Genomic DNA, 18,562 nt, shown 5'->3' on the forward strand with positions numbered 1-18,562 from the left:
TGGTTTGCCGGAGGGCGGTATACAAATAATAATAATAATAATAATAATAATAATTATTATTATTATTAAAGAATCCCACTGAGAATTAAAGAACTCTGAGTCTGGGCCTTCGTTTTATCTTGTCAATATTCCCTACAAACCTCCTTCCTCCAGTAGTTTAATTTAGGACATGGAAATCATGTTCATGAGGTTACTGTTAGACAATTTGGAATTAGAATTCCTTACTTGTCTACTTCTGATTACCCAGATCAATCATTAGATTCTGATATATTTTCTACTCCTGATTAGGGAAAATGTATCCCATTAAGTTAAAGCTGTTTCACAGAGGCTGCCTCCCATAAAGTGTAATTAAGGCTTGCCCCACCACCACCTGCAGTGTCAAGCATCAGGTGCCAGCTATCCCTGGTAATGGTTACTCTGAGCAGGATGGTCACTCACCAATTTCATTAATAAATGCTTTAACAATATCCTTATTGCGGCTGCACTGTGCTATGCTGACAAAAGGCTGGTGGTTCCATGTATGGGCTGGTTTCTTCAAAAGCTGACCAGACTCATCCATCTTCTGGGGCACTGCTGATGCAGGGGGATTTGTGGGAGCAGATTCCTTGACAGTTGTTTCAGTTGGCGTTGTTTCTTTTTCTTGATCTTCTTCTAGTTGGGAAGCAGGCAAAGCTTCTTTGACATTCTGTTGGAGACTGGGCACAAATGACGGCTCTTCAGATGACTTCACTGTACCAGTGTGTTCTGTCACTTGCTGGGAAGATGGCATAGAATGAACTTTTCCCAAGGCCTGAGAGCTAGAGATATTTTTAACATGCCCTAAAGGTTCCACAACTGAGAGGGGAGAAGGCAGCTTCCCCAATGGCTGAAAACTGCTTGAAGTCTCCATTGCTTTGGGATCAACAGCCAAGGATTGTGCTTGCTTCCTTGGATCAAATACTCTTCTGGGAACAGACTTGAGTGCAGCAGGGATTTGCACTCCAAGCCCCTGGGTGGGCAGGCTGGGTTTTTCACTCACTGCCAAGTTCTGCCCTCTGAAGGGAGAGGACTCTTGTGTCAAAAGTGTACTATGCTGGGCAAGTGTCCCTTCAGTAGGAGATAGAGCAGGCAGAGTGGCAATTGGGGGGTTCTGCATAAGAGCTCCTTGATCCCCATAGGAGATGGGCAATACTGGTGGTGGCACTGGGATACCAGTCCAGTAGGGAGGCTGTGGTCCCACACCCCACTCTACAGAGCTATAAGGCGGGCCTGGGGGAAAAGGCAGCGAAGAAACAGGTGGGGGAGGCCAGTTTGGTGACAAAACAGGAGGAAGAGTATGAAAGACAGGAGGGCAAGCCTCAGCAACAAGAGGTGGAGGTGGGAAACTTTGGTAACCAGCTGGCAGAGGGGGAAAGTGAGACCAAGAAGGCACTGGTAGTGGTGGTGGTTGCGAGCCCAAGGTGAAGGGATCAGGAGGGACTGGAAAAAAAGCCCCAGGGGCTGTAGGGAGGAAAGTTGGGGGTGGTATTGGAGGCACCTGCACTCCCACAGTGGGAAAGGCACCTGCTTGACTGGGCAGTGAGGATACAATGTGGAGGGGTGAGACAGAGGCAGCAGTGGTCAAACAGCCAAGCTGGGAAGGAGGATTCACTGTAGTTGTTGCCACAGAGAGTGGCAAAGAAAGGGAATTGGCACTGTCTTTACTAATTGGAGGGAGAGTTGTGGATGAACTAGTGGGCTTTTCACACTCCTTCACTAGTTCAGGCTTAGCCACTTTGGTGGGTGGTGGAGGGACAATTAGACAAGGAAGGTCAGCCAGCTCTGTTGGAAGTTCAGGGAGGGTGGGCCACTTGCTGGCACTCTGGTTCTCCATCATGCTCTTGGTTCCCTTATCATTAGACTGGCGCTGCTGTCGGCGCTGCCTATATTCACTCAAGCTAAGAGGCTTAGGCCTAGCTTCTTTTGTTGATGCTTCCTTAGCTTCATCATTTCTGGGGCATAAGGGATTCCTAAGAGACTGCCTCACAAGGTCTACAGTGCTGCTGGGTGGCAACTGGGAAGCATTTGGGCTTTCCATCTCATTCACTTGCAAGATGAGTGGATTTCCTTCTCCAGGTTCACTTTGTACTTCCCCTTGATATGTAGGCACTAAATCTGCATTCTCTTGGTCTTTACCAGACAGCTCCTCTTCTATGTGTGGTGAGGCTTCTGTATTTTCCAAACTGGACTCAAGTGAACTTGGGGGATCTTTGCCTGTCTCGCTGTTTAGCAGGTCCTCCACTTGAATATCCAGGCTTTCAAGTGCCTTGGATGCTTGGTTTGGGAGCAACTCACCCAGGCCTTGCTCTCCAGCTCTCTCCAGCTCTTTTTCTAAAAACTCAATATTGCATACAGAGTTGCTTGGATCAGTCCTGTCCTGCTCTTCAGAAGATACAGAAATCTCCTTGCAATTTACAGCTTCTTTGCACCACCTTGTTTCCTCACTATATTTTGTCCTCTTCTTGGAATGCCCACATATCTGACCCTTCTCTGAGCTGCAGAGCTTTACACGTTTAGATGCAGACACGCTCTTCTGGTCATCTGATGATTTCTGAACATTCTCCTCTTCTTCTGTATTAGTATCTTCTCCTTTTTGTATGGCAGGCCTGCTTGCTTCCTCTGGCTGTTTGCCCAAGTCAAGCTCTCTGCCCAGGCCTTTAGTTTTGGTGTTGCCTTTGGGTAATATGTTTTCCAGGTCAGGGATCATAATGTCAGCAGTGCTGTCACTACTGGTTTTTTGTCCGAGCTCCAATGCCTCAAAATTTTGCAAGACTACTGGTATTTCCATGCTCTCTCCATCTTCAGGTATTATTTCCAAGACAACTGGGCCAGCAAGGAGTTCTTCAGCAAGAGGCTGGCTATCAGGGCTCAAGCATACAGTAATATTGGGCAGACAGTAAGGATGCATTGACCTCACCAGCTCACTGAGGGAGATACTCTCTGGGGCAATGACATAAGGGCCATCACTTTCACCAAAGTCTCTTTCAACTTCCTTAGCTATGGGAGCCTCCTTCACATCTGCTACAAAACCTTGGTGGCAGCTAGTTGCCGCAGACTCCTCCTCCTCCTCTTCCCCATCACTACGTTGCAGCCGAGGTGGTTCTCGCTCCCTATGCCTGAACATCCTCCGTTCCCCCCAAAGTGCTTTACTAATAGGTTTCTTGGAAGCTGGCAAATCCTTTGGATAAGATGGAGTTATTGCCAAGGGTAGGCTAGCAGTGCTGGCTTCAACCTGTAGAAGAAGAAAAGTTTTTGGAGCAGACTGTGCAATAAATCCTTATGCAGTGAACAAAGAAGAACATCTGACACCTGCTTACCAGGAGACACATAAATCATAGCTACAGATTTGCATTGCCCATAAAGTCTAGAGTACAAAGCATATCCACTGCTGGAATTTCATTGGGTTTTTTTACAGTTGCCATGTCAGCCAATGGATCAATTTGTGCCTTTAATGGTAGGAAGGGATTTAAAGAAATTAAAGTGTTACTCATTTCTTTGCTACTATGACCTTTCCCTGCTGTACTGGAATTGTTTCCCTTTGTTTTATCCCCAACCCAGCAGAACAACTACAAGTCAGTCTTCACAAGCAATCAAAAAATGCTGAGAAAAGAACAAGGCAGATTTCTGTACAAAAATATAAACTAGAAATATTAAACTGGATCAACTACTATTCCGTTTACCCTACCATCTCACCTTTTCTGTCATGCTACCAAGCCTAGGTTCTTGGAAATCCTCTTTGGTGTTTAAGTCTCTTTTTGGAGGTGTTATAGACAAGCTGAGAAACCTCTGAAACTGAAAAAAGGAGAATTGTTTGGAAACAGGCAATGCAGTCAATTAAAATACCACAATTTCCTTCAAACAGCACCACAAGAGCTTCTCAAGACACCAGCCAACCCATTCTTGCCAAGGATACAGACACTGGAAAATATCACAAGTGGTACCTCAGGATCTTGAATGCACACCTAGCCTCTTCATTTATCTTAAGCCAGATGTAAGGAGGTTATCCATCACACCATCTACACATGTATTAACAACATAATTCTCAGTAAAATGGCTGAACATGCCCAGCAGAGGGCACTCTGATCCTCTGAAATTTAGTGTGCTTAGCCTTATTCTCATCACCTCTGAAGAGCGACTCTTGCCAAGATTTTGTGAATGAGTGTACATATACAAGTTCAACAAAAATAATCTGTTTTGTTTTAGCTAGGAGAAAATGGTACCACTACTATCAACATGCAGCAAAGATGTGACTGTCAAAAGACCATGCAGACTGAGTGAGTAAAGATGCCTCAATAGATTCCACTTCTGAGGAGAATAATAAGTATGACTATTACCATGGAACTGTGACCTTGCCTAGGAAAACCAAAAAGGAGTGTGATGATCACACAAAACTGAGAAGGAATAGAGCTGAATCCACAATACCAAACAGTAGGCCTGCAAAGCTTACAGGATAAGTTTCAAGGTGGTGGCGGAGGATGCTAGGGTCACTCATATTCCCCAGCTAGAAGAACTAACATGTAACTGACTGCTCAAGAGAGAGCAAAAAAGGCTTCTCCTCCAATGAGTAATGCCAGAAATGACATCCTACCGAAGAATTTTCACGCTCCCTGGTAGATGTGAGTAATTCAGCGTCAGGAATAGTGTCAAAAGGAGAAAGTGACTCATCATCTGTGCTGTCCAGTATCTCAGTGATTGCAGTCAACAGGGAAAGTTCATTCTCAGCATCCATGTGGCCCTTTGTTGTCAAGAAGGAGAAAAACAAACCAGATACAGAAAACCTATTCAGTATATACACAAAATAAAAAAGATGTCCAATTTAGTTTTACCTGGCAACGTATCAGGATTAAGCAAATGGCACTTAATTCCCTTAATTTCACATGATAAAATAATTTATCAAATGCACTTAATTCCCTTAATTTCACATGATAAAATAATCAAGTAATTCAGCTTTAGATGTCCAGGAATGGAATGATGAAGGGAGATTACTGATCAGTGCAGTCAAATCGGAACTGCAAGATGAAAGAATAGTACCACAACACTCTTAATCTCCCAGAAAACTCAAAACATAACATAAAACCCTAAACTGCCTTTTAGTTCATGACACCCCCCCCCTGATGTGATGGGCAACAGTTCCTACCATGATCTAACACATCTAGAGGATGACAGCATGGGGAAAGCTGATGCAGCCAAATTCTTCAGCATTTACAGCTGTTCTAACTTATTCAGCTACTATGGAAACTGGAGACTGGCATAAGACTTCAGATCTTTAAAGACTGCTATCATTTGCTTCCCCTAGCCTTCAGTTGTATGATGATGATTTACAAAGAACCAATTGAAAGCACGTGAACAACCAGCCACATACAATTTTATGTACTTTTATCACTGTAAGTTGAAATGGCAAAGACAGCTCCATTTCCTATAACCATAGACCACTTTTGAATTACCTTTAAACAGTACTGGCCCTGATTGCTAAGAAAATCTGAGGAGGGGAAGAGCAATCATCACTATGAAACTAGATTAGAAGAAATTTAAGAAGGCCATCTAATGGCCAAGCAGCTAGACTTCTATATCCCACAGAATGCCCCATTCCTTCTCAACTTAGCCCAACTAATACGTAATCACTAAGGTCCAAAACACACTGCAGAAATAATCCGGTTTGAGACCACTTTAACTGCCCTGGATAGGGAATTTTGAGACATTTAGCCTTCTCAGTCAGAGAGCTCTGGTGTCACAATAAACTACAATTCCCAGGATTCTCTAGCACTGAGCTAGAGCAGTTAAAACAGTCTCAAACTAGATTATTTCTACAGTGTGTTTTGGACCTAAGTCATACAATTTTATAAAAACAGAGTATTGCATCAAATGTGTGTGATTTATAATATTTGTGTTTTAAGCAAAAGTAAACATCCTTCTTTTTTCCTTTTGATACTTTGACACAGCACTGCCTCAAATGGGCTGTCACGTCAGGGAACCTGCACAGTGATACAGAGATGCTCACTCCTGAACACATAAAGTGTACCATACCTCATTCATACTACTGATATCTTCAATGACAGAGATAACAGAAGAGTCCAAGTAGTCCTGCATTGTTTCCAGAAACTCTCCTGCTTCAAGAATGGTTTCTGCCTCCAAAGATGCCAAGTGTAAATCCTCTGCCAGTAAGTACTGAGAGGGTGGGGGGAGAGAAAGGAAGAACAGCATGTGAAAGTGAAAGTGAACAATATAAACATAATTGATTAGGGTAATTAGTAAGATCCTTCCTAATACTGACTGTAAACCAACATTGCCCCCCTCTTTATTCCACTCAAAAAGTCAGGTCTAAGCCTTGAGCTATGACATTCTCCCAGTATAAGCTTAAGTGACCCCAGGGAGCCTATGCTGGCTACTGAAGTGCTTGCACAATGTCAAAAATGGGGAAAAGGAAGGCAAGCTCTGCAGCAGTCAGGTATTTGTGGTCTACATGTTGCTGTTTCTAATGTAGGAACTGTTCAGATCAATTACTTATAAGAAATTTTGTTCTTAAGACAATGAATTTTAATCCACAGTGGGTTCTTTCCTTAATGAAGCTGGATACTTTGGTATTGTTTTCCCTTCTCCAGAGATATCTATTGGTTTGTGACACTGAATTTTAACATATATGTTTTTGTTAGCAGCAGTGACCACCTATATTTATACTTTAAATAAACAAGTGAATAATAAAGAAAAGTTGTAATACTAGGATGGTTTATATTTAGGGGTAGAGCTTCAAAATAAGCAATACTGCACTTGTCGGCTTACAATGACCTAGCATTGGGCATCATGAAAAACTTATGAAAAGTGAAGGTCAGCTTCATTCTAGTTCAGGGGTAGACAACCAAGTGTTTTGGACTACAATGATCATAACCCCTCATTATTTGCCATCCTAAATTCCAGTTCAGAACATGTGGAGGACACTAGCTTGCTTGCTGATGTTCTAAATCATCAGAATCACAAGTGTCTTAGCCCCCCCCCCCCCCAAGAACAGCCAGCAGTCACTATCCAGGGAAACAAACATGATGTTGAACATGCTATTACATGGAAGCCATTTTATCAGAGGCACAGAATGCCTAGCAGTAGTCTTGCCTTCCTACCCACCACTAGGATGCCATTATGGCTAATTTCTTTCTATTAAGTTGTCTATTCTCATGACCTTCTGTTGATTAGCCTAAAGCATGGGACATCCCTCAGTCAGTCACATGAGAGGCTTTCAAGCCAGAACTTCATAGAGTTCTCAAGCTACGAACAAGGCTCTCTATGTTAGTTCAGTTGCAGGCAGTGGTCTACTATTCATCCTGCAAACTCCAGCTTTTGAAGAATAAGCCTTCAAATATTCCAACTACCATCAATTACAGGATCTCCAGCTGAGCACTGTAGTCTTGGAGAGGAGACATGTGCAGAATAAGCATGTAGAAATATAGGTTCTGACGGGAAATGAGCAGGGAGGAGAGATCTCAAGATGCTGCAGAGGTACGGGCATTGCAAAATGCTTATCTTACATAAGGAAAATTATTTAGAAATAAATCAAAACTCAGAAAATGTAGTTACATGGTCATTAATAAGTGCATTCCATCTCAACACTGCAGCATCTAAAGAAACAGGATAAACAAGTAGGAAGCACTCCCTAATTCAGTACTGACTGAGTCAGCAGCAAGCACACACACATGATCTCTGGGAGGAGTCCTCATGCTGTCCTGGCAGACATTCTTTGGCTTCTGAACTGACACATTTGAGTGGGAATTTGGCTGATTGGCAAAGCATGCTTTTACTGAAGGTGCTGATGGGCCTCAACTATGCAAGGGGGATTCCAGGTTCCAACGTTATCTACCTGACCCTGAGCTTTAACTGCTTCAAAGAGATAGTCAGCCCTTCATATCCACTGATTTTTTTATCCATGGATTCAAGCATCCACTGCTTGAAAATATATTTAAAATATATACATTCCAAATAGCAAACCTTGATTTTGCTATTTTATATAAGAGACACCATTTTACTATGCCATTGTATTTAATGGGACTTGAGCATCCACAGATTTTGCTTTTCATGGGGCGTCCTGATACCAAACCCCAGCAGATACCAAGGTCCCACTGTAACTGCAAAATAACTTTAAGGTTAAAATTATATGAAGGGAATGCAACCATAGAAGGACAACCGACATCAACCGTGTTCCCCACATGAGCAACCACTAGGATTCAATTAATGCTGCCTTATTCATGAAGAAATGCCCCACATTTTGTATTGCTTACTGCAGTGTAATACCAACCAAGGAGTAGTCACTCCCAGGCATGTTTGTTTCAGAGGTACTGCTGTAACACATTGTCCCGCAAACCACTACTGGTATACACAGGCATCCTGTCTTCCTGGACATATTTGGCTAAGAATTCTGCCTACTGACAAACCTTGCTTTTACTGAAGGGTCTGAAAAATGTGAAGATGACTTTAATAACTGGACAGGAACATAAAGGGAAATCTGCCTCTTTAGGGAGACTGGTGCTAAGTCTTTTAGGGTTTTAAAAGTTAGCACCAATACCAAAAACAGACTGATAATTGGTAAGGTTGATGCAATACTGGGTTGATACATTCCCAAGGTAATAAGCCCCACACTCTCTATTTACTCTCTATGAACTGAAACTTCCACTGGTAGCCCCACATTCAAATACACTGCAATAATCCAAATAGAAAGTTATCAGTCCATGGATAAAAGCAGTCAGTAAATTTTTTTATCCAGGTATGGCCATAATTTGTATAGCAGCTTATGCGTAATAATAATAAATGAAATGTTTTGGGGGCAGGGGGGGGCGGAGATGAGACTAGATTCTGTCTTTCTGCTTCTGAGTTGTGTAAGGTGCCACATGCATCAGCATTCTAAGTTAGACTGGGGAAACAGCCCACGTACAAATTACAGTGGTACCCCGGGATACGAATTGATCGCGTTACGAAATTTCCGGGGTACGAAAAAGTTAGATTGGAAAAAACTGTTCCGGGTTACGAAAGATTTTTCGGGTTACGAAATTCATTTCGGCGCGAAATTCAAATGTGAAGCGCGGCTAGCGGCTTTCCAGCGCCTTTTCGGGTTGCGAAATGTATCGGGTTACGAACGGCGCCGCGGAACGAATTAATTTCGTAACCCGAGGTAGCACTGTATACAAATTAATGAAAATCAATTTTTTAGAAACTAAATTCAACATTTATCTTCTGAATATTTTATGACTAGCCATAACTCACAATACCTATTTTGTGGCTGGCAAACCACCTCTACCAGACCCATTTCATGGTGCTGTACACACCACTTCCACAAGCTTCCAAATAAGCTCTCATTGACCACAAAGTTTAGGGAGCCCAGTACACACAATACCCTTTTATGCCATGTGTTGGGACGTAGCAGTATGGGAGAAGACAAAAATGGAGCATCACTTCAAATTCTGTATTATTTCTACTTCAACTTCAAAGAATGCTAACCTCTGTGCTTCAAATTTGTTACCTTCAGCTGAGTGACCATCCTGCTAGACTACTGTTGGTCATGTGGAAAACACAAGTAAACTATTTGTTTACAACTACCAGTTTTCAATAACATGTCTTAAAATGTGTTGTACCTATTTAGTCCCTAAATTGTACAAAAGTGCAGCAAACAATTCCATCTTGTCATTTCACCGAAGCAGTGTAGGAAGTTGCAATGAGTTACGTTTAAAAAAAATCAATTCTAATATGGCTCAAGTTTCCACACTTGCATTATTGCTTGTCACTCATTCACTGTTATCAGGTTGACTTCAATTTATGATGACTCTATGAATGAGAGACCGTCAAGATCTCTGGTCATCAACTGCCCTATACAGGGCTTACCAACTCAGAGCTGCACATTGCTTGATTTAATCAATCCATCTGTAATGTGGTCCTTGTCGTTTCCTACTGACTTCCACTTTTGTCAAGCATTATTGTCTTTTCCATTGACTCATGTTGTCTCATGATATGTCCAAAGTACAAAAACCTCACTTTAGTCATATTGGCTTCTAGTAAGCTTTGCCTGATTTGCTCCAGGATCCATTCATTTGACTTTTTAGCAATCTGTAGTGTCCGTAGAATTATCGTCCATTTCAAATGCATTGATTTTTTTTTCCTATCACTTTTTTCCACTGTATTTTTGTGCCTATACCCAGAAATCCGAAATACTACAGCATGAATTATTCTGCCTTTAGTATCTACTGATTTATCTTTACAATCAATAATCTTATCTAGTTCTTTCATGGATGCCCTTCCAAGTCTTCCAGATCTTCTTCTGATTTCATGATTACAGTCTCGATTTTGATTTATGACTGAACCTAAGTACACAAAATCATTTACTCTTTCCATGTCTTCCTTATATAAATAATCTGTGGTCGTTATTTTTTGTTTTCTTAATGTTTAGCTGAAACCTTGTTTTTGCACTTTCTTCCTTAAATATCGGACTGATTTGTTCACTCCTTTTCTCCAATAGTCAATATAGTTTCATCTGCATATCTTAAGTTGTTTATGTTCCTTCCCTCAGTTTTCATACTTCCTTCCTCTGAATCTTATCCTGCATATATGTTCTGCATATAAATTAAAGAGATAGTGTGATAAAATGTAGCTTTCCTTGAACCCCTTGCCAATGAAAAACAGTTCGGTTTCTCCAGATTCTGTCTAGACAGTGACCTCTTATCCAGAGTACAGGTTATACAGCAAGACAATCAAATGTTATGGCACACCTTTTTCTTGTTGAGCGAACCATAATTTCTCATTATCTACATCATCAAAGGCTTTACTGTAATTTATAAAGAACAGGCTAACATTCTTTTAAAACTTTTTGTCACATTCCATTATCCAACATATGTTTGCACTATGATCACTAGTGCCTCTTCCTTTTCTGAACCCATCTTGGACATATACAAACAAAAATCTATCAGTGATACCTTTATTGGCCAAAGATATGCACAATATACTTGTTGCAAGCTTTTAAAGCTCCATGTGCTTCTTCATCAGGCAAGACGTTTGAAAGCTAGCAATAAGTATACAGTGGAATCTCGCCATACGCGGGGGATCCGTTCCGGATCCCGCCGCATATGGCGATTTACGCCTATGCTCGAGCCCCATTGTAAACAATGGGGCTCGTGCATGGCGGCGCGGAGGTGCGCGGGGGCGCAACGGGCGCGCGCGCCCATTCAACTGAATGGGATGCGCCACCCCTTCCGCCCCGTGCGCGCCCAGCGGCTTGAGCGCGTACGCTCAAAGCTGCTTATAAAAAGTCCGCGTATGCGGAGGCCCCACTGTATTGTGCATTTTGGTTGGCCAATAAAGGTATCACTGATGGATTTTTGTTTGTATTTGTTAAATGGCCAATCCAGCTACCCCTGCATGTTTTCCATCTTGGACATCTGACTTTTCTTGCCCCTTACCAGTCTGCTATTTTATTTGTTTTTTCAGTATATAGGAACCTTTACTCAGCTAATTCCTCTGAGCTGAAACCACTGTAAACATCCCACTAAAAGGATGAACCTTCTGTACATGAAAGTACTATATAAGATTGTCTTTTGTCATTTCAATGCTTTAACCTGGGAGTTCCTGTTGCCATTGCTGGCCATACCATTACATCCACTAAGGCAGCCATAAAGAGTTTTTATTATGTCCATGCTTATATTCTAATTAAGCAAGAAAGAATTCAGAACAAATTGGAAAGATGGGAGTTAAGTAATAATGTATTGCCTCTAGACTGTTTTTAAAAATTGAAATAACCAACATTAAAACTGATGTGTGAAATAAATGTCTTTTATTAATTGTTGATAAAAATATTGATTTTTTTAAAAAAACCTTTCAAAATAGGGTACAACCTGCACAACATCCCCCAAAATAATAAATTAAAACCTGAAACACTGTTGCTTACAAAGCTGTTAGCATTTAATGAATAAAATGATGAAATCTACAGCTGTTGTTGAAAATCTTAATGATTTAAGGTAATCAATTCTTTTTAAATAATTATTTCTAGGATCTCATTTGGGACACCTACAGCAGGCAGGTCCAATGAGTGACTATGCCAGACTGGGTAGAAAGCAGGCAGAGAAAAGTCTCCACCCAAAGCATGTTTAACAGCTTCCTTCCCCAGACACTATGGATAAGCTTGATACAAGAGGCTCTAATTACAAAGACTTGGCAGCTCTCCATGAGTACCTGGTAGCATGCTTTGGTTTTCTCCCTCAGTCACCAAATTTCTCCAGGACAGCTTCTCAGTTTTTTAAAAATACATGACAGCATGAGCACAACTGCAGTCCTGCTCTATTCCACCATCACCACCCCCGATAAAGTAGTTGTCATAAACAGGTTCTCAGATGTTAAGAGATTCCACGTTGGTCTGAGTTTCAATATAATATGCACAAACTCAAGACAAAAATATGTTATATACTGTAGAGTTCTAGATTTTGTACCTCTCCTGTGGTCATCATTTCATAGCATTAACTAGTTACTGTTTATATCTCAGCCACAGAGCAGTCACTTTCCCCACTTCAATTACCAAGTAACCTATCAATGGAGGGAGAACTATGTTGTTTTTTTCCAAAATAGAAAAGTAGCTTTCTCTATTATCATTCTTTGCAGGCCAGGAATGGGAACTGTATAACCTTCCAGATCATCTGCATCATTAGCCATGCTGGTTGGGTTCAGCCTCTAAAGGGCCACAAGATTCCTATTACTGATGTAGGCCAAAAGTAACATGTGTACTGCATTTCAAGAAATTAAAACTGATATGAAAAGCACCCAGAAGCACAAAGAGTATTTTAGTAGCAGTGGTTCCTAAACATTGGCCCTCAAGGTGTTTCGAACTTCAACTCCGAGAAGCCCCAACCAACTTGACCAATTGTCAGGAATTCTGAGAGCTAAAGTCCAAACACATTGAAGGACCAACTGTTGGGAACCACTACACTTCAGGATACAACTTGAGCTGAGATCTGGATCAAATAAGAATTTTTAATGCTAGGATACCTTTCTTTGCTGCTTTTCCCCCCATGATGATTCATGGGTGCAAAATAGTTTTCCACCAACTCTCACCTCCCAAAGAAAGTACCACCTCGCAAACACCCCACTTCCTGAAAGGCAGTATTTATGCATTGGTGCCCTACCTTCAAGAAATTATGTAAAGTTAACCCAGGAACATAATGCAAAATACAATAAGAAAATAGATACTGAGTGAGAATATTAGGAAAGCTTTTACAGTATTTTATTGAAAATTATATATACAGTTGTAGCTAATGTGATGCATGGTATTTCTTCTTCTGCACATAGGGTCTAAGGTAGCACAAAACCCTGCATTTGTGCCACTGCAGTGCACTGCCCATCCCTTCCACTGAATCTAAGGCAACTTAAAGAAAAGTTCAGGATCCAGAAAACCTCATCAATATGGCCACTCTTTTTGGAAACACAAATATTTTAGCACATTTCACAAGCTTTGCCAGACTCTTCTCCCTCCTGCATTACTGCATTCAAATTTAGCAGTCTGTCCCTTGTGGTCATTTTCACCTACTCCTTCACTCTCTTTTCTGCTAGACATAACAAACATGGAAGGGTGTCTGGGAGAAGATATGAACATGCTTAGGAAACATTCCCAGACTTATTCACTTATTGTAAATAAATATTGAATGAAGCATCAGAAACATTGACATTTGATAGCTATCATCTTGATAGGCAAAACTTGACACTGCAATAGGTTTTTGCACGGACAAACTGCTTCAATCACAATGCAGAAAAGCTATCAAGACAGGTAAGACACCTTTCTCATGCCACCTACTATAACAGACTGGTAATATAGCAATATACATTATATCAACTACCTTCCCTTTACCATTCTCAGCACACACACAAAACAAATAATTTTCTTTTCTCATGGTTGGGAGCATTGTCTACAGTTACACACTTGGTCTATTCATCTCACAGTATGAGTATGGTAGGGAGGAACCTACATGGAAAAGCCCATCTGGAGTGAGCTTTTGATGAGTAGCCTGTAAAATGGCCAGCAAACACATTACTGGTATTCATTATTCCTAACCAGGTTTGTGTGTGTGTTTCTGACTTATGGCAACCCTAATGTGACCCTATCATCGGGTTTTCTTGGAAAGATTTCTTCAGAGGAGGTTTGCTGTTTGTTGTTGTGTGCCTTCAAGTCATTTAGGACCTAAGGCAACCCTATTGGCAACTGTATTGTGGGGGGTTTCTTGCTAAGATTTGTTCAGAGCAGGTTTCCCATTGCCTTCCTCTTGAGGCTGAGAGCATATAACTTGCCCAAGGTGCTTACATGTCCAAGCAGGAATCGAACTCTGGTCTCGAGTCGTAGTCCAACACTCAAAGTACTATGCAGAATACATTCTTGATTTCTATAATTCTCCCTTAAATTGCTTTCAGGAAGTGAAAACACTTCTGCAAAATCTTGTAAAAGAGCTAAGTGGGTGTTGTTTCAAACCGATGCAGAGAACAGGAGAAAGACGGCAGAAGGCAGAGAGGGCCCTTTTTCTTTGAAGAATCAGAACTGCCCAAAGACAGCAGCAGCATCAAAGAGAAAGGCGGCAGCACCAGACGGGACTGAACAGGATCAGCAAATGGGAAGTCATGAACACACCCAGACATGGGACTGGACTACGGGGGAGGAGTTGGGAGAACCAAGAGCATCAGGGCCCTTTTTTACATTCACAGGATACTTTCTAGCCTGCCCCCGACCCAAAAATGTTGGCCATGGCTCCCAATCCCCAGCCAGACTAAACAAAGAAAGAAAAAATAACCCCCAAAACCTCATTCTTCCAAGTGCTGTAACCCCTAACAGGGGGGGGGGGGGGTTTGATGAGGGTATGCCCCAGCAGAATACCCAAATACTTTAACTCCTAGCCCAGTCCCAGCAGGGAATACCCCTTGGCCCCAGGAGGCCCCTACACTGAGCTCTGTCATACACTGTCCAGAGTCGGCATGGCAGAGTGCTTTGGGCGGTGGATTACGACTCTGGAGAAGAGGGTTCGATTCCTCGCTCTGCCACGAAAACCTCCCGATGAGCAAGTCACACTCTCTCAGCCTCAGGGAAAGTCAATGGCAACTCTCTTCTGAACAAATCTTGCCAAGGCACACAACAATAACAACAACAACAACACGCAGCACCTTTCACAAAAGGCCAGAGTTTATGAAATGAGGTGATCATGTTTTGCAGCAGCGGTCTGAGTGTTGGAATACAACTCCAGAGGCCAGGGTTTGAATCCCACTCCACCGCAGAAACCCACTGGGAGCCCATGGGCAAGTCACACTCTCTCAGCCTCACAGGAAGCCTCATCTGGACAAACCTTGCCAAGAAAACCCCGCAAGAGGTTCGCCTAAGGATGACACACGACACACAACAAACCACACACTGTGTTATTTTCAACACCTTTGCCTGAGGAAGAAGCCAGTGGAGCTTGGAAAGCTTGCAGCATGTATAATGAGCATTTGGGCCGGCCCCAGAGGGCATCCCTGTTAGTGGATGCTGGGTGCTGCTGTACTTTACCACAGGACTATCACGGCTACCTAACATGCATCTGGCTTGGCTCCATAAAAAGTATCCCTGTTTAGCGGATGCTGGGTGTTGTTGCACTTTGCTACAGGGCCAGCGTGGCTACTACCTAACATGCATCTGGCTTGGCTCCCTGGAAGGCTCCCCTGTTCATGGATGCTGGGTGCTGCTGCACTCTGCCACAGAGGGGCCCATGTGGCTGCTCCGCCGCAGCCGGCCACGCCGCTTCCACGTGTCCGCCCGGAGCCTCTCTCCCCGCTCGCCCCGGCCGCCCCGAAGAACCGTCCCGGCCCTTACCTGCGTGGAAGGGAGGCCGCCTCCTCCCGCGCCGCTCCCTCCGGCCTCGGAGCCGCCTCGCAGCGGGAGAGTGCCCCCGGCCCCGGCGTATCCCGCGCCGCCGCCCCACAGCGCCGCCATCTTGGCACCTCCTCTCAACTCGCCCGGCCGGCACTCTGGGACTATCCTTCCCAGAAGGCCCCGGGCCGGAAGAGGCGGGGCGTGCAGGGCGGGGGTTCGCTCTTGCTTTTTTTCCCCCCGAGGCATCATGGGAGTTGGAGTTTTTGTTCCCTGGCCGCTGAGATTGAGTATCATCATCAGAGTGACCTCAAGGCACCTCAGGATGGAGGAGGCTGCTGGAGGGAAATGGAGGTCGTCGTGACCAAATAAAAGCTGAAAGCACTGCTAGAAATGCCAATATAATGGTTCTTGCCACCTGATTTCCATACCCAATGGCTAAGTCTTTGTCCATAAACGACCATCGTTAAAACTGGATTTGCATTTCATTTACATACACAAAGGATTTTGAATTTGAATTCACATCCTCACATACCAATGCTATGTGTGTGTGTATATATATATCTGCCCCTGGCTTCCACTCCCCTATGTCTGAGGAAGTAGACTGAAGCCTACCAAAGCTCATGCTGCCAACTTCTTTCTTTCAATTAGTCTCAAAGGTGCTACAAGGCTATTATTATTATTATTATTAACATTTATTTATAGAGCGCTGTAAAATTTGCACAGTGCTTTACATAGGAAGGGACAAATGAAACCGGAAAAATTAAAAACTCTCTCTATTGCCTGAGGCTGAGATAGTGTGACTTTCCCATGGTCACCCAGTGGCTTTCAACATGGCGCACCTGGGATTCAAACCCCAGTCTCCAGATTCATTGTCCAATGCTCAAACCAACACACTATGTGGAAGGATGTTGGTGCAAAACAGTATCACCTCATAGTTTTTTGTGGGTTTTTTGGGTTCTGTGGCCATGTTCTATAAGCCTTTATTCCTGACATTTCGCCAGCATCTGTGGCTGGCATCTTCAGAGCCACATGTTGCAGCCACAGATGCTGGCGAAACATCAGGAATAAACTCTTATAGAACATGGCCACAGAGCCCCCAAACCCCACAAAAAACTATGGATGCCGGCCATGAAAGCCTTCAACTTCACACTATCACCTCATTTCATAACATCTGACCTTTTCTAAAACGTGCCATGTCAAGTTGTTGTTGTTGTGTGCCTTCAAATCACGTCTGACTTATGGCAACCCTATCATGGAGTTTTCTTAGCGAGATTTGTTCAGAGGAGGTTTGCCATGGCCTTCCCCTGAGGCTGAGAGAGTGTAACTTGGCCAGGGTCACTCAGTGGGTTTTACGTCCAACACTGAAACAACTAAGTCCACCCAAAATCCACAAAACAGTGACACCTTTATGAAGCCAACCAAACTGCTTGACATAAATATTTGGTTTGTAACATCTTGCCTGAGGAAGAAGCCAGTGGAGCTTCAAAAGCTTGCAACAAGTATATTGTGCATTTCGGTTGGCCAATAATAAATAAATAAATAATAAAAGCTTTATTTATACCCTGCTTCTCAGTCAAGGACAACAAAGGCATCACTGATGGATTCTTGTTTGTATTTGTTAAATGGCCAACACAGATACCCCTGCATGTCTTCAACACAAATATTGTAAGCTTGCAACGTGTGTTTTGTGCATGTTTTTGAAGAGTTCAGAAGAGCCAAAGGAGAGGAGCCTGTATAAAGCTTTCAAGCAAACAAATCCCAAACTTTGATTCAATCTCCACATATAAATTTGGGCTTCAATTCCCAGAAGCCCCAGCCATCAGGGCCAATGTCCAGGAATTCTGGGAGTTGAAGTCCAAAGACTGCTTCATGTCAAAGAGGAAGAGCTCTTTCCCTCCCCCCCCCCGCTCTGGCCAAGACTTCCGCCTCACGTCCATCTTAGCTCGCTGACGTCAGTCGGCCACGCCCCTTCGTGGCCTAATTTTCCCGCGGTAGGAGGCCGGATGTTTCCGCCCTTTGCTTAGTGTCTCGTTGGCTTCCACGTGGCTCACCTTCTCCTGCTGCTGCAGAGTTCATGCAAGCTGCAGCCTCAGTCTTTGCAGAGAAACTGCTTTGTCTGTGAACTGTTTTCAGCAGAGGCTGGAATTTATTGTTTGTTTGTTTGTTGTCTGCTTAAAAGTCATTTCCTACTTAGGGCAACCTTAAGGTTTTCTTAGGCAAGTTTACTCCGAAGGGGTTTGCCATCGCCATCCTCTGAGGCTGAGAGAGTGTGACTATTTGGGCCAAGGTCACCCAATGAGTTTCCTAACCAAGCCTAAGGTGAACCTATCATGGCATTTTCTTGGCAAGATTTGTCCAGGGAAGGTTTGGCTTTGCCACCCTCTGAGGCTGAGAGAGTGTGACTTGGCCAAAGTCGTCCAGTAGGTTTCCATACTCAAGCAGCGATTCAAACGCTGCTCTCCAGGGCCATAGTCCAACGTTCAAACCACGACACTGCTCTGACAAGTAAATCTGGTTGATCTTAGTACAAGATGCTTCCCTGTTAAAGAGTATAAGATTGTCTCAGATGTAAATAAGAATGTATTAGTTCACCTCTTGCTTCCCTGAGTCTTTGAGAATACAGATTTAGTCCCTGGTTACAACCAGACCAGAGAGAGACAGTGTGGTGTAGTGGTTTGAGAGCTGACTCTGAAGAGCAAGAATTCCCAC

At 43.2% G+C, this 18,562-nt stretch overlaps 1 protein-coding gene across 2 annotated transcripts in view; it reads right to left on the reverse strand.

The window, feature by feature from the left end:
• LOC149318429 (peroxisome proliferator-activated receptor gamma coactivator-related protein 1-like) overlaps positions 1-17,473 on the reverse strand; it is a 28,080-nt gene extending 10,607 nt beyond the window's left edge. Inside the window, exons 1-5 of one of the 2 annotated variants that reach the window (XM_089509682.1) lie at positions 17,415-17,473; positions 6,043-6,183; positions 4,607-4,753; positions 3,712-3,810; positions 439-3,250 (exon numbers count right to left, since the gene is read on the reverse strand). In XM_089509682.1, the coding sequence (XP_089365808.1) occupies positions 439-3,250; positions 3,712-3,810; positions 4,607-4,753; positions 6,043-6,105 (3,121 nt within the window). In that variant the 5' untranslated portion in view covers positions 6,106-6,183; positions 17,415-17,473. Of the gene's footprint in view, positions 1-438; positions 3,251-3,711; positions 3,811-4,606; positions 4,754-6,042; positions 6,184-15,853; positions 15,992-17,414 lie in introns of those variants that run through there. The other variant, XM_089509681.1, reaches the window with a different exon arrangement.
• Positions 17,474-18,562: the final 1,089 nt, after the last annotated feature.

The sequence above is a fragment of the Sceloporus occidentalis genome, unplaced genomic scaffold (assembly GCF_023333645.1).
Source record: "Sceloporus occidentalis isolate IW3139 unplaced genomic scaffold, rSceOcc1.0.p SCAF_2, whole genome shotgun sequence".
NCBI classification, from domain to species: domain Eukaryota; kingdom Metazoa; phylum Chordata; class Lepidosauria; order Squamata; family Phrynosomatidae; genus Sceloporus; species Sceloporus occidentalis.